This window comes from Caretta caretta, chromosome 24 (assembly GCF_965140235.1).
Source record: "Caretta caretta isolate rCarCar2 chromosome 24, rCarCar1.hap1, whole genome shotgun sequence".
Lineage (NCBI taxonomy): Eukaryota > Metazoa > Chordata > Testudines > Cheloniidae > Caretta > Caretta caretta.
The window spans coordinates 15,965,347-15,991,897 of record NC_134229.1 but is presented as its reverse complement, the minus strand read 5'-3'; the positions used below and the strand labels follow the sequence as shown (position 1 = coordinate 15,991,897).

At 57.0% G+C, this 26,551-nt stretch overlaps 2 protein-coding genes across 3 annotated transcripts; one reads left to right on the top strand and one right to left on the bottom strand.

Annotated features, from left to right (window-relative positions):
* Positions 1-9,349: 9,349 nt before the first annotated feature.
* LOC125626161 (single-pass membrane and coiled-coil domain-containing protein 3) lies at positions 9,350-11,898 on the bottom strand. 2 transcript variants are annotated; one of them, XM_048828872.2, is made up of 2 exons: positions 11,520-11,898; positions 9,350-10,174 (listed from the first exon to the last, which is right to left on the bottom strand). In XM_048828872.2, the coding sequence occupies exons 1-2, from the start codon at positions 11,878-11,880 to the stop codon at positions 9,498-9,500; spliced, it is 1,038 nt and encodes a 345-aa protein (XP_048684829.2). In that variant the 5' UTR covers positions 11,881-11,898; the 3' UTR covers positions 9,350-9,497. The 2 variants fall into 2 exon arrangements, with proteins under 2 accessions (XP_048684829.2, XP_074979155.1); XM_075123054.1 differs by lacking the exon at positions 11,520-11,898 and adding an exon at positions 11,365-11,513.
* A 3,030-nt stretch (positions 11,899-14,928) lies between these two features.
* C24H12orf60 (chromosome 24 C12orf60 homolog) lies at positions 14,929-18,630 on the top strand. The gene is made up of 2 exons (XM_048828874.2): positions 14,929-15,108; positions 17,635-18,630. The coding sequence occupies exon 2, from the start codon at positions 17,642-17,644 to the stop codon at positions 18,473-18,475; it is 834 nt and encodes a 277-aa protein (XP_048684831.1). The 5' UTR covers positions 14,929-15,108; positions 17,635-17,641; the 3' UTR covers positions 18,476-18,630.
* Positions 18,631-26,551: the final 7,921 nt, after the last annotated feature.

The window sequence follows — 26,551 nt, the reverse complement described above, 5'->3', positions numbered from 1 at the left end:
TTATTGGTCACAAACACAGTGATGCAATCAAATGGTATTGTGAATTTTTCAGCAGTTTCCCATATTGAACAATTTCATTTGAGCAGTTGGAGACTCGGATACACTGAGGCTGGTTTGGCCATATCTATTCCTCAGTCAATAGCCAGCGTGTCAATCTCCGCCTTTCCTCAATAACCCATTCATTTGTTGCTTTTGTTTTCATAATGATTAGCAGTCCAGTTCTGCTATCCTTTCACACCTCCAGAACGGGCCCCTCTTGTCTTGTAGAAATGATTTAATATTTCAATTATAATAAACCTGCATTTAATCTGGACTAAGAGCCTGTGTCTCTGAATTTCACCACTGCTAAAGGCCCATGGTTTAAGGGCATTGCTCTGACTAGACAGGAGCTCTTCCCTCTGAGTGTCACTAATTGGGCTCACGAAAGCTCATGCTCAAATAAATTGGTTAGTCTCTAAGGTGCCACAAGTACTCCTTTTCTTTTTACTAATTGGGGAGTTTAACAAGGGGGGGAGGAATGCATCCGTAGGGTGTTTGGGAGGAGAAGAAGCGAAACCCTGAAGCAGCAGTGTCACCAGCTGTGATGAAGTGGGAATGTTCTTAATGTTTTCGCTGAATACTGGGTGGGTGCCTCAGTTTCCCCTATGCATTTCTTAAGTATCTAGGTGGGGGGATAAGGGTGCGATTGTCGCAGAGCCCTAAAGGGCCAGTGTGATGGTGTCTGCATAGAGAATGGCTGACACCCTGTCTCCTGGCAACTGATGGCCTGGGCCCCTCCTCTGCAGAGGTGCCAACTGAAGGTGTTGGAGAACAAAGAGATCAGGTGGCCTCCTGGCCCGGAAAAGGGACAAAGGCCGGAGGAGGGGCTGGAGAGTTTCAGTTTTGGAGCTGGCTGGGGAAAAGGAGGGAGGCCCAGATGGGGCGCTGGCCTCCCTGCCCCGCAAGATGGACCTGACTGAGGGGTCCTGTTCTCTGCACCTACAAGCTCTGTTTTAGACCATGTTCCTGTCGTCTAAAAAACCTTCTGTTTTACTGGCTGGCTGAGAGTCACGCCTGACTGTGGAATTGGGGTGTAGGCCCCTCTGGCTTCCCCAGGACCCGGCCTGTGTGGACTCGCTGTGGGAAGCGCACGGTGTGGAAGGGGATGCTGAATACTCCGAGGTCAGCCCCAGGAAGGTCAAAGCTGTGTGAGTGTCTTGCCCTGGGGACAGTCTGCTCACAGAGAGGAGGCTCCCCCAGAGTCCTGACTGGCTTCGTATGGAGTAGTTCCAGAGCATCGCCTGGTGACCCCGTGACACCAGCAACAAGGGTCTGGTCTTTACCTTTGGGGATTCTCTGCAGTTCCTTCACAGTGACTCGAGCCCCCACCCAGTAGTCTGGGAACCTGTATCCCCTCGGGGCACCTTTGCTGGGCAAATCTGCACCCACTCGCCAGCACAGTCAACAGAGGGTTCAACAGAAGAACTTTGCTGGCAGAGGGAAGAGGAAGGACGGGGTGAGCTGGGACAAACGTTTACAGTTCAACACCTTCCCCAGCTACTGTCTCAGGGCGCATCTGTCACAGCCCCGACCAATTGGCCCCTGAGCGGCTGATCCAGTTTGTTCTGCCTCCCAGCCCCTCGCTCACAGTCTGTGGCTGCAGGAGAATCAGGGTCCCTGGGGCTCAACCCCCGTCCTGCTCTGATGAGGTCAGAAGTGGGGGCACGTGTGCGGGGACACGTCCGTTGGACCTTAAACCTAACGCTGCCATCGCTCCGCCGTTCTGGGGCTCTTAGGATGATTTCAGCAGCTCGGACAGGGAGCCTGCACCAGAGTCTTTAGGTGAACGTAGACCCTGAACCCAGTCACTGTTCAGGCTTTGCCCAGCTGGTTCCCACCAGGGAACTCTCCAGAGTATCAGCCCAAGTATAAAAAGTAGCTACATTTAACCCCAGTGTCCCCAAACCATCCACACTTGATATGTAAACGAGCTACGGCCTCACTCAGTCCCTTTGCCCTCCAGCAGAAGCCAGCAGAGAGCTCCCTCTGGTACCTGCCTCTCTCATGGACTTCAGACCCCAGGGCTCCCACTCCTCCCCCCTGGGTCTGCCCCTAACTGGTTCCCCATCCCTTGTATCATCTCCTCCTGGCCCTGGCCCAGCTGGGGTCACTAATTATCATTAAGTCGCCCTATCACCACCAGCTGGGGGCTAGCTGCCAGCTCACAGGCCAGGCTGAGCTTGGCTTGCCTCAAAGGGTCGGCCAGCCTGTGACACCTCCCAGAACAAACCACCCCACTGCACGCACAGCGCAGAGAGAGGATGAGAGGCACCGAATCAACGTGACAGACGTCCGTCACCTCAGTTAGCACCCGACCGGAGAGTGCTCGGATCCCCGGGGGATGAGGTCGGGATCGGACCTTGGAGAGAATCCAGTCTGGTCCGGGAATCACAGAAACCGGCCTGAGTCTCAGGGGAAGAATCTCCCGGTCGCGTACTCAGGTTTGTTCTTCAATCATAAGACAAAATTAAGGTCCCATCTCCTCACACCCGATTTCTCACCGTCTTGTGAACTGTTTGTCTTGCTCCCACAGCCCCATAATTCCTGCCTAATAATGAACTCTTCCCTCCTGAGCCTTTCACCACAGAGCTTTCTACATACGAATTAACCCTGTCAGCCCCCTCGGGCACAGCGCTGCTCCCAGTGGAGCTGGCGGGATTTGTGCCACAGACCTCAAAGGAGCAGGATTCCCCCTTTCACAGCACAGAGAAAATAAGTGACTTGCTCAAGATTGCACAACAGCTGCAGACATCGAGCTCACAGTGGAAACCAGGAGTCCTGGCTCCCAGCGCTCCCGCTCTACATTCAGATTTTATTACTTAATGAAGCAGCAGTAACATGCAATGCACAGTCCCTGCTGTTCCACCTAGTAAATACACTCTGTGCATTACCCTAATTAGCCACCAGGTGCCACTGCTGTGCTATTGAAGGAAACGTTACCCAGACTGGCCACCAGGAGTCACTGTTGCTCCATCAGAAATACCCACTGCCCCACCTCCTGGGGAAGGGCAGCCAATCAGAGCTGCTGCGGGAGACAGGCAGCTCTCTCCCCCTCCCCGCAGGAGGCAGAGGAGTGTTTGGGGAGGGGAGGGGGAGAGGGGAGAAGACCCCCCCCAGAAATGCAGGAGGAGCAGCAGTGGGACTTGGGGGGCAGAGCCGATGGGGGGCTGGGGGTGTGCAATTAATTAAACTCTGCCATCCCCATAGCTCTGGTGTCGCTGCCATTCCACTCTCATTTCCTAGCGGTGGGACGGGGCTGCGGAGCGTGGTTCAGGGGCTGCGGAGCGTGGTTCAGGGGCGCGGAGCGTGGTTCAGGGGCGCAGAGCGTGGTTCAGGGGCTGCGGAGAGTGGTTCAGGGGCGCGGAGCGTGGTTAAGGTGCTGCGGAGCGTGGTTCAGGGGCTGCGGAGCGTGGTTAAGGTGCTGTGGAGCGTGGTTCAGGGGCTGTGGAGCGTGGTTCAGGGTCTGCGGAGCGTGGTTAAGGTGCTGTGGAGCGTGGTTCAGGGGCTGCGGAGAGTGGTTAAGGGGCTGCGGAGCGTGGTTAAGGGGCGTGGAGCGTGGTTCAGGGGCTGCGGAGAGTGGTTAAGGGGCTGCGGAGCGTGGTTAAGGGGCGTGGAGCGTGGTTCAGGGGCTGCGGAGCATGGTTCAGGGACTGCGGAGAGTGGTTAAGGGGCTGTGGAGCGTGGTTCAGGGGCTGCGGAGCGTGGTTCAGGGACTGCGGAGAGTGGTTCAGGGGCTGCGGAGCGTGGTTCAGGGGCTGCGGAGCGTGGTTAAGGGACTGCGGAGAGTGGTTCAGGGGCTGCGGAGCGTGGTTAAGGGGCGCGGAGCGTGGTTCAGGGGCTGCGGAGTGTGGTTCAGGGGCTGTGGAGCGTGGTTCAGGGGCTGCGGAGCGTGGTTCAGGGGCTGCGGAGCGTGGTTCAGGGGCTGCGGAGAGTGGTTAAGGGGCTGCGGAGCGTGGTTAAGGGGCGTGGAGCGTGGTTCAGGGGCTGCGGAGCGTGGTTAAGGGGCTGTGGAGCGTGGTTAAGGGGCGCGGAGCGTGGTTCAGGGGCGCAGAGCGTGGTTCAGGGGCTGCGGAGAGTGGTTCAGGGGCTGCGGAGCGTGGTTAAGGTGCTGTGGAGCGTGGTTCAGGGGCTGCGGAGAGTGGTTAAGGGGCTGCGGAGAGTGGTTAAGGGGCATGGAGCGTGGTTCAGGGGCTGCGGAGCGTGGTTAAGGTGCTGTGGAGCGTGGTTCAGGGGCTGCGGAGAGTGGTTAAGGGGCTGCGGAGCGTGGTTAAGGGGCGTGGAGCGTGGTTCAGGGGCTGCGGAGAGTGGTTAAGGGGCTGCGGAGCGTGGTTAAGGTGCTGTGGAGCGTGGTTCAGGGGCTGCGGAGAGTGGTTAAGGGGCTGCGGAGAGTGGTTAAGGGGCATGGAGCGTGGTTCAGGGGCTGCGGAGCGTGGTTAAGGTGCTGTGGAGCGTGGTTCAGGGGCTGCGGAGAGTGGTTAAGGGGCTGCGGAGCGTGGTTAAGGGGCGTGGAGCGTGGTTCAGGGGCTGCGGAGAGTGGTTAAGGGGCTGCGGAGCGTGGTTAAGGGGCGTGGAGCGTGGTTCAGGGGCTGCGGAGCATGGTTCAGGGACTGCGGAGAGTGGTTAAGGGGCTGTGGAGCGTGGTTCAGGGGCTGCGGAGCGTGGTTCAGGGACTGCGGAGAGTGGTTCAGGGGCTGCGGAGCGTGGTTCAGGGGCTGCGGAGCGTGGTTAAGGGACTGCGGAGAGTGGTTCAGGGGCTGCGGAGCGTGGTTAAGGGGCGCGGAGCGTGGTTCAGGGGCTGCGGAGTGTGGTTCAGGGGCTGTGGAGCGTGGTTCAGGGGCTGCGGAGCGTGGTTCAGGGGCTGCGGAGCGTGGTTCAGGGGCTGCGGAGCGTGGTTAAGGGGCGTGGAGCGTGGTTCAGGGGCTGCGGAGCGTGGTTAAGGGGCTGTGGAGCGTGGTTAAGGGGCGCGGAGCGTGGTTCAGGGGCGCAGAGCGTGGTTCAGGGGCTGCGGAGAGTGGTTCAGGGGCTGCGGAGCGTGGTTAAGGTGCTGTGGAGCGTGGTTCAGGGGCTGCGGAGAGTGGTTAAGGGGCTGCGGAGAGTGGTTAAGGGGCATGGAGCGTGGTTCAGGGGCTGCGGAGCGTGGTTAAGGTGCTGTGGAGCGTGGTTCAGGGGCTGCGGAGAGTGGTTAAGGGGCTGCGGAGCGTGGTTAAGGGGTGTGGAGCGTGGTTCAGGGGCTGCGGAGCGTGGTTAAGGTGCTGCGGAGCGTGGTTCAGGGGCTGCGGAGCGTGGTTAAGGGGCTGCGGAGAGTGGTTCAGGGGCGCGGAGCGTGGTTCAGGGGCTGCGGAGCGTGGTTCAGGGGCTGCGGAGCGTGGTTCAGGGGCTGTGGAGCGTGGTTAAGGGGCGTGGAGCGTGGTTCAGGGGCGCGGAGCATGGTTCAGGGGCGTGGAGCATGCTTAAGGGGCTGCGGAGAGTGGTTAAGGGGCTGCGGAGCGTGGTTCAGGGGCTGCGGAGCGTGGTTAAGGGGCGCGGAGCGTGGTTCAGGGGCTGCGGAGCGTGGTTCAGGGGCGTGGAGCGTGGTTCAGGGGCTGCGGAGCGTTGTTCAGGGGCTGTGGAGCGTGGTTCAGGGGCGCGGAGCATGCTTAAGGGGCTGTGGAGAGTGGTTCAGGGGCTGCGGAGCGTGGTTCAGGGGCTGCAGAGATTGGTTAAGGGACTGCGGAGAGTGGTTAAGGGGCTGCGGAGAGTGGTTAAGGGGCTGAGGAGAGTGGTTCAGGGGCTGTGGAGCGTGGTTCAGGGGCTGCGGAGCGTGGTTAAGGGGCTGCGGAGCGTGGTTAAGGGGCGCGGAGCGTGGTTCAGGGGCTGCGGAGCGTGGTTCAGGGGCGTGGAGCGTGGTTCAGGGGCTGCGGAGCGTGGTTCAGGGGCTGCGGAGCGTGGTTCAGGGGCGCGGAGCATGCTTAAGGGGCTGTGGAGAGTGGTTCAGGGGCTGCGGAGCGTGGTTCAGGGGCTGCGGAGATTGGTTAAGGGACTGCGGAGAGTGGTTAAGGGGCTGCGGAGAGTGGTTAAGGGGCTGCGGAGCGTGGTTAAGGGGCGTGGAGCGTGGTTCAGGGGCTGTGGAGCGTGGTTCAGGGGCTGTGGAGAGTGGTTAAGGGGCTGCGGAGCGTGGTTCAGGGGCTGTGGAGCGTGGTTCAGGGGCTGTGGAGAGTGGTTAAGGGGCTGTGGAGAGTGGTTCAGGGACTGTGGAGAGTGGTTAAGGGGCTGCGGAGAGTGGTTCAGGGGCTGCGGAGCGTGGTTCAGGGGCTGCGGAGCGTGGTTAAGGGGCGTGGAGCGTGGTTCAGGGGCGCGGAGCATGGTTCAGGGGCGTGGAGCATGCTTAAGGGGCTGCGGAGAGTGGTTCAGGGACTGCGGAGAGTGGTTCAGGGGCTGCGGAGATTGGTTCAGGGGCTGTGGAGAGTGGTTCAGGGACTGCGGAGATTGGTTCAGGGGCTGCGGAGATTGGTTCAGGGGCTGTGGAGAGTGGTTCAGGGATTTAAATTTCTTACGGCTGCTCAGCGCCGCTGTTCCTGGAATTCCTGTGTCGGCAGCACGAGGAGGGAAGGAAGCTCCCGATTCCGCAGGCCTGGGTGTTATTCATAAAGAGCCCACAGGCTCGGTTCGGTGGCAAAGGTGCTCAGCCGCGTTTACTGTCAGCAAAGCACAGACTAGTGCCCTGTCCAGTGGGTCACAGGGACACGAACACATGTGTGCCCATCACAAGGTAAAGGCTCAGACTGGGCACCAGGACACTGTCCCCTCAGCCAGTTCAAAGATGCCCCTCCAGGACTTCTCCTTTTCTATATTGATACAATCGAGTTACGTATCACACTCCAGATGTTGTTAATTACCACCCTTCTCCTGGCACCAGCTAGTTCAAACAAAACCTCCTCACCCACTGTCCTGTCATCCAGTCCTTATCTTACGAGGGGCCGATGTGTTCTTGTACCCAGGGCCGATCTTAGGATTTATGGGGCCCGACACAAGATTAGTAAACTGCTGCCCCTGTGCCCAACTTGCTCTTAGCAACACAAACATAACGCTCAATGTTGGAAACTTGCCACGAGCACTTTATTAAACACTGTGCCGCCTTCACCCCAACCCTGCTCTTCCCTCTCACCTGTGCCCCCAACCCAGCCCTGCGCTGCCAGCCTGCCCCGCCACAGCGCCCCCCTGCCCAGTACCCCCACCCCCTTATGCCCAGCAGCCCCTGTGACGTTGCAAATCTCGATGATTTTATGAAATGAGTGTGAATATAATGTAACTGGAATATGCTTCATGCAAAAGGTCTCGATTGCTGCTTTTCTGCTCCAGATACGTCCCCTTCCTCCCATTGTCTGAGAGTCAGTTTCCTCCTGTTGGCCCTGGACTATTGTGATGGGGCAGGAAAAGCAAACACCACCCTTAACTTTCCCTCCCACCCAGCCTGGTGGTGTGTGTCCCGCTCCCTCCTCCCAGCCCTTGTCTGCTGCTGATCCGTGCTGGGGAAGGGAGAGGAAAGGGTCCAAAGGGGATCCTCAGCGTCTGGGCTTAAACTTCAGAGCAGAGGGAGGTGGAGTGGAAAGGAGACTAGCAGAGAGATTGCAGGGAGTTGCCGGTGGGGCAGGTCACGTGGGCAGAAGAGGGGCAGGTACAGTGGGGGGCTGCTCGGAACAGCTGCTCCCCCAGGGCCACCACCCTGCTCCCCAGAAGGCCCAAGTGCATTCACTGCTCGCTCACTGAGCCAGACAAAGAATCCCCCCGCCCCGCCCTGCCCCGCCTCACTCTTTTCCCTTCCCAGCCCAGTTCCTCTTCCGCTTGACACTCCCCGAAGTCCCGTGCCCAGCTCTACCCCCCGCCCCCAAGCTCGGCTCACCCCCTACTCTGCCCAGCCTCCAGGTGTCCCCCCATTCTGTTCCCAGCCTTGCCTGCCCCCTTCCCCCTTCCCCTGCCCCTGGCCCAGCTCCCCCCAGTCATCCCCAGCTCAGTTCCACCTCTGCCTCCCCCCACTCTTGAAGTCCCGTTCCCAGCTCTACCCCCGCAGCTCAGCTCCCCCCACTCTCTTCCCAGCCTCCAGGTATCCCCCTGGTTCTGCTCCCAGCCTTGCCTGGCTCCCCCTGCTCACTCACATGCAAATTTTGCTCCTGGCCCCGTGATGCCCTGTCCCAGCCCCAGCCCTCAGGCTGGCTGAGGAGTGAGTGGGTGGAGGGGAGGGGAGAAACCCACTGGCCCAATGTTGGAGGGTGGCCAGAGAGGAGCCCATGCAGCAGCCAGCGAGGATGGTGCCCCAAATTTTGGGGTGCCCTATGCAGCGCATATGCTGTGTGTGCCTAAGGATGGCCCTGTCTCTGAGTATGTCCAGTGATTTGCTGTCACTTTGTGGGGGTGGAGTGGGGTTGTCACAACTGAAATATTTTCAAAGTGGGCCCACCCAAAAAGAGTTGGAGACCCCCCCTGCTCTAGAATGGGTTTACTGCCCTTTAGGACCGTAACATTTTCCATCTGGTTCCCTAGGCCGGAGTGTCTCAGCTCACTATGGTCCCGGAATCCCCCCTCCTATCTAGTCTCGGATTCAGAGAAGAGACCCTGAATTTAAACACCTGACAAACCCTAGCAAATGTTGGGGAAGTTATTGTACCTTTGAGCTCCGCTCTAGCTCAACTCCCAGATCTGGGCTGGAGCAGAAAACCCTGAGGTAGGTTCTCCAGCCTGGGCTGGGCACAGAGCTAGCCATAAAGCTTTTGATAGAAAAGTTTTCTGTTGGAAAAGGCTGTTTAGTCAAAATCAAAATGTTTGGTGGGGACGTGTTGGTTTTGACAGGGGAAAGTCTAAATGGATTATTTTGATCTTATTCCAGGGGCTATTCCTGGCCTGCTGGCTGAGTCCCTGTCTGTGACTCAGTTTCCCTCATGTACAATCGGGGTATTGATACTGAGGCGCTTGGAGATCTACAGATGAAAAACACCAGCTAGAGGGGAAGGATGGCCCAGTGGTTGTTGGGCACTTGTCTGTGACTTGGGAAACTCAGGCAATTCTCTACTACACTACAGATTTCTTGTATGGGTTGGGGCAAGTCACTTTAGGCACCTAGCTTCCCTTGAAATCAGTGATGTTGCCTGAGTCTGCAGAGAGCCTGAGCCAATTGCTCTGAAATCAATGGAAGTTAAGTGCTTTGAATTTCTGGGCTTCAGTTTCTCCATCTGTAGAACGGGGGTAATAGCCCTGTCCTATCCCCAGACGTGGTGGGAGGATAAAGACATTAATGAAGCCTGACGCGCTTTGAGCTCTACTAATGAAAAGCACTGCGTAAGAGCTAGAATCATTTATTGTTCCTGCTTTAATGGTGCTGGGCTATGTCAAGCTAGATGGGATCTGATCCCTACAGCCTTATTTTTACAAGAAATGGTAACTTGCAGCTTGGTCTGGAGTCATCTGAGCAGCTGATTCTCCTCCGGCTATGACAGCATGCAGATGGTCTTCAGGATGGTTTTGTTATACTCCTTGGAGGCTGGCTTGAACTCGCTCACCAGAGCCTTGAGCTCCTGAATCTTCTCTTCCAGTTGGTCTCTCTCTATGGCACCCAGGATCGCGCTGAGAATCAGGTCGACACCCATGCCCAGTAACATGCCAGCCACGGCGCCGATCACAGAGGCACCAACCTTGGCCAAGATCATGGTCGTTTGGCTCAGGACTCTGCTCACCACCTGCGATAACGCCAGCTTGATGAAGATCCCCATGGCCACTGTCCCAGTGAGCCCGCTCACCACCGTGGCCACAGAGCGCAGAATCTGCATCTTCTTGGCATCTGTCTCCTGGAAATCGTGAAGCTTTCGGTAGAGATCTGGCTCCAGGTTGCTCTTCAACCTTGCGTCGATGGCCTGCAGAATGTCTTGGATGGACTTGATGGCTGAGAGGAGCAAGTTGCAGTTGTCCCGGATGGTGCCCTTCATGTTCATCTTAATGGGGTGCAACTTGCAATGACAGTGTTCGTTTAAGGCTCCAATCAGCTCGTTGGTGGTATCAAAATTGAGCTCTATGCAGTTGATCAGCTCCTGGTGTAACCGCACCACCGTCTCCCGCCGCTCTGGGTTGCCAGGGTACAGGATATCGCTCCAGGACATTCTTGAGAGAGCTGCCAGGACAGGAAGAAGACGGAGGCGTTAGCCAGCGCTCCCCACTGCGCCCCCCCCCCCCGAATCACAGACTTAACTAGTGCAGAGACTCAGCTGCCATTACAACAAAAAAGTCTCCAGGGCTCCGATCCCCAAAGGTCTTTAGGTGCCTAATTCCCCGTCAACCCGTGGGAGTTCTGCGCCTAAACACCTTGGAGGTTCTAGGGCAGAAGGACTTGGCCAGTGGGCCCCCGCCCCGAAAAGCTCCCCATCTTACCAAACCACGTGGCCTTAGGAGGAAAGTGCAGCGAGGAGCCAGCCAGAGCCTCGGCTGCGAGAGGGAGAATCTGCCCAAGTAAGTTCGGGACTCTCAGCCCCACTCCCCAACAGAGCCTAAATTGCCAGAGATGCCCCTCACCTCAGCAGTGTCCCAGCTACTGCCCCAGACACCCTCAATTCTCCTCCCGCACGTTACCTCCCCACATTCCCCAGACCTCTGTCCCAGCCCCCCGCCCCAGCACCCCGAGTCCATCCACCCCAGAAGCGCGGCAGCATGCCCCATCTACCCGGCCACCCCCTGCCCCAGCCATGGAGTTTCCCAGTTCTTGGCAGTTGCATGACTTGCTCCCTCCCCTCTGCTGCCCGGGGTACCCGGCCGTGGGTCAGAAGCTGCAGTTTCTGGCTGTCTGCAAATTAGCCCATGAAGTAATTTGCACAAAATGCCAGGGCTGGAGCTGTGCGCAGCTGGGCAGCTTCAAGGGGCACCTGGGAATAGTTTCATTTTTCACCTCCTCCCCAGAGCTGGGTGCAGTCTCCAGTCAGGGTCTCTCGGCTATCTGGAGGGGATCCCACCTCCTGGCTCCTACTCGCTATTCACCAGTTTCCCCAGCCCAGGGTGGCTGTTGCCTGCCTAGCCACAGCATCCTCTGGGGGGCTCACAGGAGGCTGGAACCACCAGGACACCTGGGTCCTTCCTAGAGTTGCAGCTCACCAGGGTCCCCCCTTGGAAAGCACAACTCCCCGCCCCATCGGTTACAGTCGGGACACCCCCCCCTCCAACAGCCTGTGGGGGACTGGCACCTTGCCAGGGGCTGCATGAAACCCCCATTGTTAGAAGGGGCTCAGTTCACCTAGCGATCCGGGGGGCTCTCAGGGCACTACCCCTGCTCCCATGCGTGTCTCCTCTGCCCTGTCCGGTGGGGCGAGTTACCTGCCCGCTGGGCGCCTGGGAAGTTGACGAGCCGTTCGCCTGGGCAGATCAACTCAGCTCCGCGGGCAGCAGCCTGGGCTCTCCAGAGAGGATCCCTTCGCTGTGATGCTGCAGCTCCCCGGCCGCTCTGTGCACAGCGGAGCAGGGACTCTCACCTTTATAGGAGAGCGGATCCTTGCTTTCACTTTCCCAGTCAGCCTCCCCACATTCCCGGAGCCCAGCTATGGTCAGGAGCACGCTGCTAGCAGACGTCACATTGTCCTTAAAGGGGCTGCTACTGGGGCTCAGCTGGTTGCTTAGTGCCTTCTGATTTTCAGTTCCCCATGTGGTTTCCAGGAAGCCGAGTCTGGCTGGTTTCCAAGTCCTGATTTTCTTCTCAGTCACCAGGGGCGGAAAGATCCAGGATTTAATCAATCCATGAGCCAGCGAGCCCCAGGCAGTCCCTGGCTGCAAGCGCCTGCAGTTGGCCTTGGCCGGGGGAATTGCTTCCACCAGCGCAACTCGGAGTCCATCCATCCTCCCTGGAGGGAGGCCCCAGGCTTCTCCCATCGCAGAACTGGACAGTGCAGGGAGAGAGGTGAAAGGGGGCAGACTCAGAGTCAGGACTCCTGGGTTCCATCATCCGCTCGGGAAGGGGAGTGGGGTCAAGGGCTTAGAGCAGGGAGGCTGGGAGTCAGGACTTCCCAGGTCACGGCATGACTGTAGGGAAGTCACCTTCACCTCTCTCTGACTCCCTGCAGCCCTGATTTGGGAGCGGAGCTAGAGCTCCCTTAACTCCACCCCTTTGTAGATTTCAGGCCTGTGACAGGTTCCTGGGGGTGCAAACTGCGCTATGGGGCCACTGAGCCCTTCAAAGTCACCAGCCTGGGCTGCCTCTCACCCTGGGATGCTGATGTCAAACTACAACCCCCTGACAGGGGCTGCAGTTGCAGAGCATCCACAGGCCCCGGGGACACACCCGGCTGGGATCCATGAATGGTCTCCCAGCCACTCGTGAACCAACAACAGGGAGGCTCCAGCCAATTGCCCCCAGCTCCAGCCCTACACCCCAGAACTGTACCATCTTACACTGCTCAAGGCCCCCTTGGGTAATGCCGGCTCCTTAAGTAGTTCACCACTACCTCAGGGTGGACTGGGCACATACCAACCTTTGTAAATTGAGCTGAGATTTCCCAAGCACTTAAATCAAAACGCACTGATTTAGGTAAAATACAAAACGGATTTATTAACTACAGAAAGATCGATTTTAAATGATGATAAGTGGTAGGTAAAAGGTCAGAGGGTGTTACCTTAAGAAAATAAAAGGTAAACACCCATTCGAAATCCTAAACTTTTAATCTAAGTAAGAGTTAAATCAAGGACTGTCTCACCCTTGCAGATGGTCCAAGCAGGTGACAGTTCCTCAGTACACAGACTGGGACTCACTTCCAGCCTGGAACCAATCTCCCTAGTTCCAAGTCTTTGTCTTACCCAGACAATCTTCCCTGTGTTGAGATTGGGGGGTGGGGGGCAAGTGATGATGTCACTCTCCCTCTTTTATACCTTCTCCAAGATGCTAGAAAGAGCCTTGCTGTAATATGGAGGTCAGGGAATCCCCATTGGTCAATCAGTTTCCATTGCCTACGTGTCTCTTTCAAGGAGTCTCTTGGATAGTGGGTTGGGTGTTGATGAGCCCTTAATGACCATCTACCTATTGACGGCTACTCCTTCTCTTGCCACTAAAAGGCTAGTTGAGGGTGTTCCCAACCTCACAATGTATGTCAGTAACACACACATAGCAATACTTCATAGCTCCCCATACAAGGCTAGCACATACAACCCAAAAGGATATTAATGTTCAACAGATCAAGGCTTTTACAATGATACCTCACAAGGCAGACTTTGTACACAACATACCTGGAGTGAGGCAGCGTGGCCTCCCTCCAAACTGGAGCGTGAGGGACAACTACATTCCCCCTGGTGGGTGGAGCTAAATGTGCCCCACCTTCCTCAGTCCCGGGGCGGGACGGGAAATATTAAAGGAGAACTGGGGAGCTTGGTGCTGAAGCTATGAGGGTTTTGGGCTGGGACCTGGTAGAGTAGGGTGGGCCTGGGTTCCTCTACCCCTCTGCCACTGACCTCACCCCTGGGGTGATGGCTGAACCCCCACCTTTTGGCCCAAAGGCCAGTGCTGTCTTGTTGGCTTACACCAGCCAGAAGGCTGTGGGCTAAAGACTGTTTGTGGCTGTGTCCTGCCCCGAGTGCCAGAGTTTCCCCATAGACTACTGATTATTGTCTGCCTGTAGTGAGGCCCAGCAGCCTCCCTCCCCACACAAGAGTGAGGAACCACTACAATATCAAAATTATATGACAGTGGTGAATATGGGGGTTCCATGGTGCTACTTTGAGGTACAGAGTGTCATAAAGCCCATATCTGAGGGTTGAAGCTAGAGGAGAGTTTTTGAGAGATGCCCAATCTCAATGGAAAGACTCAGAGGGATGGAGACTCTGCCCCATTGCTGGGGTACTCATTCCCAGGGTTAATTCCCCTCTCGGGAGAAAATCTGCCCCTTATTTCCAGTCTGAATTTGTCTGACTTCATCCCGCAGCTGTGGGCTCGGGCTCTGCCCTTGTCTGCTAGGTTAAACAGCCTCTGCTCGCTCCCCAAAACCTCCTCCCCACAGACATATTGATCGTCAGGAATCTCGTCCCATCTGCACCTTCTCTGGGAGAAACTCAGTAGATCGGGCTCCTTCAGTCTCTGGCTCTCAGGAAGGTTTTCCAGCCCCCATCGCTCTTCTCTGAGCCCTCCCAGTTTCCTGATGTCCTGTTTGCCATTTGCCCCCCCTCCCCCGATCTCCCTTTCTCGGGGTGGCACTTGCCTGGAGCAGGGGGATGTGAGGAATAGGCATATCCCAAGGTGAGGAAGATGCTAATTCCCCAACCAGGGGTGTTGGCCACTGTCCAGAATAACCAGGGTGGCAATAAAGGCCCCTCACCCTCCTCTCCTGTCCTGCAGGCCGGCCTTTGCTGGGAATAAGGGGCTGGGGACAACCCTCCTCGCCCTGACCTTCCCCCTCTGCCGCTGAGGACGCCCCGAGGGTAGCCCCAGGAGTGCAACCGCCAGCCACTGCAAAGCACATTGGCCAAACCGGGGGGAGCACGGTGCTGTCCCTTGGCCGCACGACCCACTGGTGGGGCTACTGGTGGAGACAAGGGCCGGCTTTCTGAAGGGATTCAGGGGCGGGGGGTGATGGGATTGTTCATAAGCACCTAACTCCTCACTGCAGAAACCCAGGTTCCTGACTGCTGGGGGGGGCCACTGACCCCGGGGACCCCCACTCCAGCTGCCTCCTGCTCGGGGGGGGGGGGGGGGGGTAGGGGCGGAGCGGGATCTCCCGGCTAGCAGGAGGCTGCTGGAAGATGGAAAAGCTGAGGACCGCTAAGGCAGCCAATCGCTGGATGGGGGTGTTGGGTTGGGGGGGTGCTGGGTTGTTGTGGGGGGGCCTGCTGGCTTCCAGTTCCCCACGTGGTTTCCAGGAAACCGCGTCTGGCTGGTTTCCAAGTCCTGGTTTCGCCTCAGTCACGGGGTGGGGGAGTAGGGGGGGCTCCAGGAGATAAATCAGGTCTGGAGCCAGCGAGCCCGGGCTGCTTGGGCCAACTTTCACTTTCCGGCCGAGCGGGAGCTTTATAAGGAGAGCCGGAGAGCGGGGCGCAAACCGCTCCTCCGCCTGCCGGGCCAGCAGACGCGCCGCGCCGCTACAGGTGAGAGCCCCCGGCCCCTTTCTGGGGTCCCCCAGTTCGGAGCCGGCAGCGGAGGGCCGGCGCCCACCCCCCCCAACACCCCCTCTCCCGGCTCGGAGCCGGATGCGGAGGGCCGGCGCCCACCCCCCCCCAATCACCCCCTCCCCCGGCTCGGAGCCGGCAGCGGAGGGCCGGCGCCCCCCCCCCCCCCAACGCCCCCTCCCCCAGGCTGGGAGCCGGCTGCGGAGGGCCGGCGCCCCCCCCCCCCAACGCCCCCTCCCCCAGGCTGGGAGCCGGCTGCGGAGGGCCGGCGCCCCCCCCCCCCAACGCCCCCTCCCCCAGGCTGGGAGCCGGCTGCGGAGGGCCGGCGCCCCCCCCCCAACGCCCCCTCCCTCAGGCTGGGAGCCGGCTGCGGAGGGCCGGCGCCCCCTCCCCCAACGCCCCCTCCCCCAGGCTCGGAGCCGGCTGCGGAGGGCCGGAACCCCCCCCTCCGCCCCCTCCCCCTGGGTGCAGTGGAGGCCCTTGCGGGTATGTCTGCACTGCAATTAAACACCCGCGGCTGGCCTGCCGGGCTGCAAACTCGCCGTGTAGACGTGCAGGCTTGGACTGGAGCCCGAGTGCGGGGACTGTGCCTAGGCGGACAGGTCCCAGGGCCCGGGCTCCAGCCTGGCCCAGATGTCTACACAGCAATTTTTAGCCCCCCAGCCTGAGTCAGACCAGACACCGGCCGTTCCACGGGGCTTTTATTTCAGTATCGAGGTACCAGAGACTCCCCTGTCGTTTCCACACGCCCTCCCCGGGCTTCACCCCAATGGCCCGCGGCCTCCGGTTCGCAGCGTCGCTCTCTCGGGGCCCACGTCAGCCGCAAAGTGGGTAACTCACTGACAGGCTTTGCACCCCCCCTCTAGCCCAGCAGTGCCCCTGTACCTCACCATCACTACCGCTGGCCTCTGCCGGGTGGGGCAGTCACCCTGGGAAGGAGGGACAGCCAGGTTTCTTTAATTGAACGCACTCTTAGATTTTTGTTTTTTTTTTAAAAATAAATGTAGTCCAGAGAGACCCATCCATGAGATTCCCAATTCTTAGTCAAGAGCGAGAGACCGTCCCTGCCCTAGCTGAGATCAGGGCCCTGTTGTGCCAGGCGCTGCCCAGACACACAGCGAGAGACCGGCCCTACCCCAGCTGAGATCAGGGCCCCCTCGTGCCGGCTGCTGCCCAGACACAGTGAGAGACTGGCCCTGCTCTGAATGGGTCGCAGTCCAGACAAGATAGACAAAGGCCAGGCAGGTCAGCAGAGAAAGGAAGGGGTTTCCCCAATGTCCATGTGTTAGAACTGGCAAGAGAACCCAGCCGCTCTGACTCCTAGCCCAGTGCCGGACCCACTGGACTCCTGGTATAGTGGGGCCTGCTCCAGCTCCTTCCCTGGCTCTGGGCAGCCCCTTGCTGCCTGAGGTTAAGGAAAACACATGAGAAGGCTGAAAACCAGGAGATTTTAAGAAAGAATCCAGGTGGGGCTGGGCCTAGTGGTTCTTGGTGTCTGGGCTTCCTGGGGCTGCCCTGCCCTGCGGTTTTCCACACCGGGGCAGGGGCCACAAGCCGGGGTAACTGGGAGTTCCCCATCCCCCTGGGACTCCAGGCACTGGGGACAGAAGACAGAACTGTCACAACAAAGATACAAGAGGCTCCCCCCATCACCAAACTCAGCCTGCGCAGCTGTCAGCTTAAAGGGATTTTGGCTCCTCCTTTCTGGTGATTCCAAAGGGAGTTAGGAGCCGAAATACCTCTGAAGGTCAGGACCCTTCTTTCCATGGCGAAGATGACGCTGCTGGGTGCTTTGGGAATCGGCCCCCAGCGTTTTCGAGTGGCGGAAAACATCTCGCTGTGGCAAGTTTGTGGTGCTTTGTTCTTTCCTCTCTTGTGCTGAAACTTGCTCAAAACATGCCTGAGCTGGAGATCCAAAAACCACTGGCTTTCTTGTGAGGTCTTGGGCCTTCCTGGCTTTGTCTGGGCACTTTCAGTGCGTTGAAATCAGGAAGAGCAGTTGGGCGACATTTTATTTTGCGCAACTAGGATTGTCGGACTGGTCAGACTGGCTCAGCCCAGAGGCCCTTTGACTGTGTCCTGTCTCTGATAGTGATGGTACCAGATGCTTCAGAGAACCCCACAGTAGCAGGTTAGAGAGATTCTGACAGCAGGGACAGTTCCTGCCTGACAGCCGTTAGAGGTGGGGTCATGCCCTGGAGCATGAGACTGTTCAATCTTATCAAACTTAACAAAAAAATTTATTTTCTAATGTCATTCTGGCTCTCCTCATTAGCCATATCAATGTCAGATCCCTTTCTGGGTCTTGCTGGGCTCTTGGCATCAGCGAGATCATGAGGCAGTGAGTTCTACAGGCAAATCCCAGGGTTGTTGTGAAACAGCATTCCTTCTACTCCATTTCACAGGGGCTCCCTATCGGTTCCATCACACATCCCCTTGTCCTTGCGCTGGGGATCCTGGAAACTCTTTCACCCCCTCACCGGCGTTCTCTGCTTTGTTTCCCAGCGTCGCGATGCTCTCCCTGTTCTCCGGCACAGAGAGCGAAAGGGAGAGGCTCGTGCGCGCCAGCCAGTCGCTGCTCGACTCCCTGCAAGGATGCATCTCGGCCACCCGCATGCTGCTCCGCATCCTCACCCAGCACCTTGACACCAGCGTGTCCCTGGAACCGGTGGGGGGCGACGTCGACGTGGGGGAGAACCTGGAGCACCTGCTGCGGGCAGCGCAGGAGATGCACGCCACGGCGGAGCAGACGGACAGACACGTGCAGAAGAACACCAGCCGGGACCTGTACGCCCGCATGGCCTCCCCCCACACCTCGCTGCAGGAGAAGGGGGCCATCGTCCGGGACTTCCACCAGGCCACCCTGGGGATCTTCGGCAGTGTGGGTGGCCCCGTGGTGGCCGTGCTGCTGCGGAACGCCGGCCTCCCCGAGCGGCTGGAGGCGGCTCTGCGGGAGGCGGAGGCCTCCCCAGTGCTGCGCCTGCCGATGGACGCCCTGCGCCGGAGCAGTGAGGAGATCGCCAGGGCTGTGTCTGCTTGTGTCGCCCCTGGGGGCCCAGCTGGGGAAACGGCTGCAGGGCCCCCCGAGAACGGCCCCTTCTCCGGGACTGGCGTGATGCAGAGCCTGGGCGACTACCTGCCTGACGCCCTCACAGGGCGCCGGGCTAGGAATGCCCTGGCAGCAGCCGCCGGGCACCTGGAAGAGGCGCTCCGGGCTCTATCACCGGCCTGCAAGTCTTTCCAGTTGGCGGCTGCCGCAGCTGAGGTCTACATGGCCCTGATCACGGAGCAGCAGCCGGGAACGGGAGAGGGCCCGGGCCAGAATCCTCCCGGCGTCGCCCATTGACCTGCGCAGGCAAAGCCATGACAGCGCCCCCCTCACCATGGCACACGCACCGGCAGGCTCTGCCCTGGGCTCTGCGCTGGTTAACGAGCCCGGCACAGCCCAGCATGTGGGGCTGGCAGCCGGGAACCACAGCAAATAAAGGGACCTGAGCAAAACCGTGGGCCTGAGTCTTAGTGGTTTGTCCCGGCTGGCGTGCTGGCCCACCCGCCTTCGAACCAGACTCCCCTCCCGGCCCCTGGTGTAAATCAGGAATGACTCGTGGGGGGCAAGTCTCCTCTCTGATGTAAATCAGGAGTAACTCCATGAGTGTCAAGGGGCTGATTCCCCCTCCCTCTGGTGTAAAGCAGGAAGAACTCCCTTGGACTCAATGGGGATGATTCCACCTCACTCACCCTGGTGTAAATCTGGAGTAACTCCAGGGGGTCAATAGGGCCAATTCCCCTTGTGTGATGTAAATCCAGAGTCATTCCGTGTGTGTCAAGATGCCATTTCCCCCCACGGTTTAAGTCAGCAGTAACTCCACTGGAGTCAATGGGCCCGATTCCCCCTCACTCACCCTGGTGTAAATCAGGAGTAATGCAAAAATGCCATTTTCGAAAACGATTTTTGGGTTCCACTAAAACAAAAACATTCGAGGTTTTGGTTAGAAATCGGGAAGAAAGGCAGCGAATATTCTCCTGCCACGTTCAAAATACGGAAACCTGCTGGTTTTTAACCGGAAAACAAAAACCTGAGCCACAAATATTCCGATTCCTGCTTTTCCCGCCTCTTTTTTTTTTTTTTTTGGTGGGGGGAGGGACAGTGAAAAAACAAAAAAAAACAGAAAGAAAAACAAGTCTGGAGGGGAGGGGGGTGGGTTGAAAGTTGGTGATTTGGGGCTTTTTAAAACTTCCCTTTTTTTTAAACAAATGAAAAAAGTTTGAAAACTCTCACCTGACTTTTCTTTTTTACGTCGAAAAGGACCCCTTGGTCCCAGTTTCGGGTCCCGTTTTCTCCCAGGTTTTCCAAACCACCTCGGTTCCCGTGCAAACGGGGAGCCCGGACATCTGGACATCAGGGGCTTGGTGTCAGCCAGGCAACTAAACCTCCCCCTCCCGCAAAACAAGTGTCCCGTTGTTCACACTCCCTCCCTGGTCCCCGTCCTGCCAAGCACAAACACGACCTGCCAACGGCCCCGTTGAACCAACCCCCGCAATGGGCTCTCCAGAGACCCCAGCTCCCCGTGTCAGGTGGGGGGTCCTGGGGCTCGAGAGCGGGTCCCGGGTCCTGGCTCCCCACCTCTGCACAAACCCAACTCTCCCTCCTCAGGGGGCAGGGTGGACTCCTGGCTCCCCTGCCCCATTACCATAGCACTGCATGGGCCTAACACAGGCCAAGCCCCGCTCGAGTCCTCCAATGGGGGTTACACAGACCCCTCCCGCCCCTTGGCTTGACTCACAACGGCTCTTCCCCACCAACGCAGCCCCCCACCTTGCCTTGCACTCCATGCGCTGGCAACTCGCACTTCTGGGCCCGTTCTGTGGTTTCAGCCCCAGGCCAGGCGTTTACATGGCATCCGCTTCAAGCAGCTCCTGGTTCGGGTGCCCATTGCCCTCGCTCCGGGCTCCAGCCTTCTGCCCCCACTTCTGCCAGCATTTCCTCCCCAAATCTCCCGCGCTGCCCACATCCCACTCCCCAAATCTCCCGCGCTGCCCCCCGTCCCACTCCCCAAATCTCCCGCGCTGCCCCCCTCCCCAAATTTCCCTCGCTGCCCCTGTCCCGCTCCCCAAATCTCCTCCTCTCCCCTTGTCCCGCTCCCCAAATCTCCCAGGCTGCCCTGTAGCCAGACAGCCAGCCCCTCCCCCCCCAGACCAGCATTGCTGGAAACACAGGAGGAAGCAGGAACAGGGCACTTAACATATATTCCAGCACAGCCTTTGAAGCACAGGTGTGCTGCTACAATGTGCCTCTGGGAACAGATACGACAATTAAGCTCACAGCAGGCAGAGGCCCTGTGACAGACATGGCTCTTAGCCCCTACTAAGTAGCGTGATGCACACACACCAACATCCTAGGTGGGAAAATATTTACCCTGATAAAAGAAATGTCCAGTAGTCGAAACTTATTGTTTCTCTCCCTTGCAAGTGTAAACTACTCTTGCAAAAGCTGGCGTCACCCCGACAGACCAGCCTCAATTTGGCATAAGAAAGGAGAAAGAGAATAAAGGAGTACAGAGGTATAAGTAGGGGACCTACAGCACCATGATTTTTGAGTGCTTTTCACTATCTATCTGCTGGTCAGATAAGTGACAGCCTCCCAAGGCTTCTGCAGCTAAGAGGGTCCCTACGCCTTGTCCCTTATTCGTCTTTCCGCGGAATTGAGTGACCGATCCTGGCCTGGCACCGCTGGAATCGAGAGATGCAAGGAGGGTAAGAAGCACCCACACCTGATCTCCTATCTTTAGTGTACACATATTTTGAAATAGAACTCTATACTTGGTTTTCTTTCTTTGGGATTGTGGCTTCAGTTTTGTAACTTGTTTGTGTGTGTAACATCTCTACATTTAAATAAGTAGGCCCTAGCAATTTTGTAACCACATGATTAGAATCTAGCTTAATAAATTTGGTAACCATTTATGCATAAGCCTGACTTGTTTTCTCTGGTTTACTGTAAAGCAGCCATCACAATTAAAGAACCTCAGCCGTTTTGGCTCTAAAGCCTGGCCATTAGGTGAGAGTACTAAGAGCCTAGCGTTGAGTTGTGCCGCCTCCACGGGGCAAACTCTTGGGGCACCTGTCAGTCAATCCTGGCTGCCCGCTGCGAAGGAGCTCTGAGCTCTAGCAGTTAAAGTCACGGGTGTGGAGAGGCTCTTAGTGCTGCCATTGGGGCACCTGTCAGTCAGTATTGACTGCCCGCTGCGAAGGAGCTCTGAGCTCTAGCAGTTAAAGTCACGGGTGGTTAGGACCTTGGGGCATCCGTCAGCCTAGCCCGGGCTGCCCGCCGCGAAGGGACAGTGCGTCCTAGCGGTTAAAGTCACGGATGGTATAAACGGGCATAGCTGGCACCTCACCAAACATCCTTGGCCGTCGGCTAACATGCCCCCTCCCCACACACCCTGTCCTGCTCTCCTTCTGCTCCTTGGGTCAACCCCCCCATCATTTTTGTGTTTGGCCAACGGCGGTGGGGGGAAGGATTAAGAAGATCCTGGCTCTCCCGCCATTTATTTAAGTTTTTGGAAACATATTTTTAATGGAACACCCACCATTTGAACCCAAAATGTCCCCGTTGCCAAATGGTTGAAGCCATCATTTAAATATCTATGTATCTATCTATCCGCATGCACTCTCTCCCTCTATCTATCTTATCTATCTAAACAGAAATCTAAATTTTGACCCACAAGTGTTCTTGGTCCAGTTTTTCGCTCTGTGTGCCGGGGGGCAACCTGTGGCCTATTCTGGGACCTCCTACCCCCCAGGCTGGGCAGACTCAGGAGTCCAGCCCCACAGGGCAGCCAGGGGCTGTGTGAGTCTGAGCTCATTCCCCAGGGGGGGATGGTCAGGTCTGGACATTGACCCGGCCCGTGGCGCTTTGCCTGGGCTGGACCAGAACCCATCCACCCTACAGCGGGCCAGCCCCCATTAAGGTCTCGCTCTGTCACCGGGGAAGGCACGCGGCTTCACCATCTCCTGGGACCGAACCTCAGCACCTCCAGCCCCCTCCCTCCAGCGACTCCACTTGAGACGGGCACCTGAGGGAGACGTGAACCCCCAAAGGGGCACTGCCCCCCCAGCATGAGCTGGGGCTCCCAGCTGGTGGGGGAAGGGCAGGCGGGTTTCTCAGGTGGCTACACCCAGCATGGCCAATCCTCGGTCAGCCCAGAGAGCCGGAAGCTACAGCCTGGGCCAAGTGTGTCCGCCCTTGGCTCCCGCTCCTCCAGCTGGCTTCCTGCAAGGGGGGGTCACCCTGGGCATTAGTTGCTAGGTCAGAAATGTCCCGGCAGGTTGGCTTTGCCATTGTCTTCATGGACTCGCCAGTGACACTGGCCCCAAATCGAGACAGCCAGGGATCCTCTGGGTGGCAGCCTGCGCGAGAGAAAACAGCCCTTTTCCAGCCCCTAGGGGCCAGCGCAGCACATATGGGAAACTGAGGCACACACGGTCTTCATACAAAGTAGTGGAGACACTTTCCACTGCGCTACTCCATGCAGGTGCAACCTAAGACTCACAGGAAACATGCGTGAGCAGAGCTCCCATGACTGCCGGCTGGCATGGACACAACCACGAGACTGAGTAACTCCCCCGCCCCACGTGTCTTGAGTTTGAAGGAACACACACACAGAGAAGGGCTTGTCTCCTCCAACACACACACACACACACACACACACACACACACACACACACACACACACACACACACACACACACACACAGAGCAACTATATGTCCAAAGGGTTCCTATGTCACTGTGCATCAGATAAGCGCCTCCACCCCCAGAGATTCCCCTCATGTGACTGGGGTATGTGCCCCAGCCTGCCGGGTGAAGTGGTGTCTGGGGCGGAGCAGGAGTGGAGTATGGGCGGGGCCACAGGTGGGCTGGGGAACTAACATCCCCGAGTGACAGTTTCACCCACCGCCCATGACAGCAGGTAAGAGCAGGTCGGCTCCCGCACACCCAGTGTGCTCTCCAATCTCCTTAGGAAGGGCTCATATTCACAGAGCCGAATGCGTCGGTGCACGTCTCCCCCTGAAAGATGGTACAAACAGGTCGTCAATACGTAGGCTGGGACTCTCCTCCAGCTTGGGACCACCCCCGCAGTTCAAAATCTTTGTCCACCAGACATGTTTCCAAGTGTTGAGTAGTGGGGGGAGTGAGGCCAAGTGATGATGTATCTTCCCTTCTTTATAGTTTCTTGAAGCTTGCTGAAAAGATCTATGCTGCTACATGGGGGTCAGTCAGTCCCCATAGGTCAAGCAGTCTCCATTGCTTACGTGAGCTCTTTGAGAAGTCTCCACTGCATACAGTCTCTGGGATAGTGGATTCTTTCCTTGGTGGGTGTTGACGAGCCATGAACTGCTGTCCGGCAACATCATTGTTGTGCCTGAAAGGCTGATTCTGGGTGTTCCCAACCTCACAACATATTTCAGTAACACATCCAGCAATACTTAACAACTTCACATACAATGATAGCACATATCTGCAGAAAAGGACCTAGGGGTTACAGTGGACGAGAAGCTGGATATGATTCAACAGTGTGCCGTTGTTGCCAAGAAGGCCAATGGCATTTTGGGATGTGTAAGTAGGGGCATTGCCAGCAGATCGAGGGATGTGATCATTCCCCTCTATTCGACATTGGTGAGGCCTCATCTGTGTCCAGTTTTGGGCCCCACACTACAAGAAGGATGTGGAAAAATTGGAAAGAGTCCAGCGGAGGGCAACAAAAATTATGAGGGGACTGGAACACATGACTTATGAGGAGAGGCTGAGGGAACTCGGATTGTTTAGTCTGCAGAAGAGAAGAATGAGGGGGGATTTGATAGCTGCTTTCAACTACCTGAAAGGGGGTTCCAAAGAGGATGGATCTAGACTGTTCTCAGTGGTAGCTGATGACAGAACGAGGAGCAATGATCTCAAGTTGCAGTGCGGGAGGTTTAGGTTGGATGTTAGGAAAAACTTTTTCACTAGGAAGGTGGTGAAACACTGGAACGCGTTACCTAGGGAGGTGGTGGAATCTCCTTCCTTAGAAGTATTTAAGATCAGGATTAACAAAAGCCCTGGCTGGGATGATTTAGTTGAGGATCGGTCCTGCTTTGAGCAGGGGGTTGGACTAGATGACCTCCTGAGGTCCCTTCCAACCCTGATATTCTATGATTCTATGATTCTATGACGCTGATCTATGTCAAGGCCTGTGTAATGTGGTTGGGTCCTTGATCTCTGCCAGGGTCCCGTGCAGCAGCCGGCACAATGGGGGCCCTGATATGGGCAGGATCTGTGCAGAGCTTGGCACAATAGGGTCCCAGATCTTGGATGGCGACTGCATGATGCCCAATACAATGGGAGCCCTGATTTCAGTCTGGGTCTTTCCCGCGCCTGGCACAATGGGACCCATATCTCAGTAGGCGCTGCTCTGGTGCAAATAATAATAAAAGTTGTACCCTGGGAGGGTTTGGAAGCATCTGGCTGTTAAACCCCAACCGGAGAGTAAATTCTTAAATTGCTCCTGTCACATTTTTGTTTTATTCCTGAGCTGCAGTTTGAGCTACTGCTGCAGAGTTTATACACGGATTTGCTTGTTGAGGCTGAGCTTAGGACTGGCCAAGTGTCTGGGAATCACTGACACTGCTTAGACTAAACTGGGGCATGTGGACTGTAGTTGCATTGAGCTCTGACAGTGGTTGGTTCATATGATGCTATAAACCACTTTTTTGCAACAGATTTACTGTGTTCTGCAATCAGTAACTGTAGTGAGGCCATATTGGAAATCCTGGGACTTCTAAAGGCCCCTCCCCCAGCCTAGCAGGAAGGACCACTGGACCCAGGAACCAAATGAAGACGGGGGACAGCTAAGGAATAACAGGGACAGGAGTGAAAGTCATAGGTTCAAAACTAGGGGTACAGAGGGGTACACCAAGCAGAGAACCCCGGACAGTGCCCACTGCTCCTCAAAGTTGTCAAGGGAGCTTGCAGATGCCACTCAGAGGAACTCTGCCCAGATGTATGAGACCAGGGAGGAAAGGAAATAAGCCACACTGATACGGAGCACCTCCTCATCTAGCATCCTTCTGCTGATATTGTAGATGGTGCCTTTGGCCAGGGCCTGGAAGAGGTTCATAGAATCAAATAATAGAATATGAGGGTTGGAAGGGATCTCAGCAGGTCATCTAGTCCAACGCACATTCTGCATGAGGGAGAGGGTACGGGGGTCTCTGCGGGGAACTGTGACTCTTCGCTGCCATGAGGCGGGCCGGGTGGCTCGGTATCCTTTACTGCCTTGTCTCTCCCCCCTGGGCTGTGAGCCCGGGCTGCCGTCGGGCATAGGGGCACCAGTTTAACAATACTGCATAGGGCCCCATAAATCCTAAGGACGTCTCTGCTGAAGATGTTGCATCCAGCAGGGCAGCCAGTGGAGAGGAGTGGTGAGTGAGTGCCTGGGCAGCAGAGTGAGAAAGGGGCCTCTTTACCCTAGCCCCTGGGTGGGAGGTGAACTCTGCAGATGCACCTCTGAACTCTGGGGCTGCACTGACCAAGGACAGCAACTGTGAGTGGGGTGCAGAGAAGGGACAGGCAGGCTGAAGGGACTTTTGGGTTGCTGAACGTGAAGGAAAAGGACACCGGCCAACCCACTTGGAGGTGGGTCTTTTGCTCATGGTTTATGTGCATGAACTCTGTTTGTGGTGTTTTCCCAAATTAATGTCAAGTTACTTCCCTCCTTTTATTAAAAGTTTCTTTGCTACACTCAGACTCTGTGCTTGCGAGTGGGGAAGTATTGCCTCTTAAAGGCGCCCAGGGGGTGGTGTGTAATTGTCCCAGGTCACTGGGTGGGGACTCGAGCCATTTTTGTGTTGTATTGTTGAAAAGGAACCCCTCGATACTGAGCCCAGCCCTTTTTTCTGCCAACTCTGACTGGCAGGAGGGTTACATCTATCCACAGCAGCAGAGTGAATCATTCTGTTCTCAGCAATTGGAGGTCCTCTTCTCTTCTCCCCAGAGCAACCTGGTAACCCCTTCCTCAGCCTTCTTCCAAGTAGAGGATAGACCTGAAACCCTGAATTCTCTGCCCCCACCCCGGGTCCGGTGCACAAAGAGAAACATGGGGAATTGGACCCCTGGCACTCTGTCTCCTGCTTTGGAAGACCTGAGGCAATCAGGCACTGGGCTGATTCTCAGCCATAGAATCATAGAATCGTAGGACTGGAGGGACCTCAAGAGGTCATCTAGTCCAGTCCCCTGCACCCATGGCAGGACTAAGTATTATCTAGACCATCCCTGGCAGGGGTTTGTCTAATCTGATCTTGAAAACATCCAATGCCCCTCTGCCATGTACATTGGCCAGACCGGACAATCTCTACGCAAAAGAATAAATGGACACAAATCCGACAT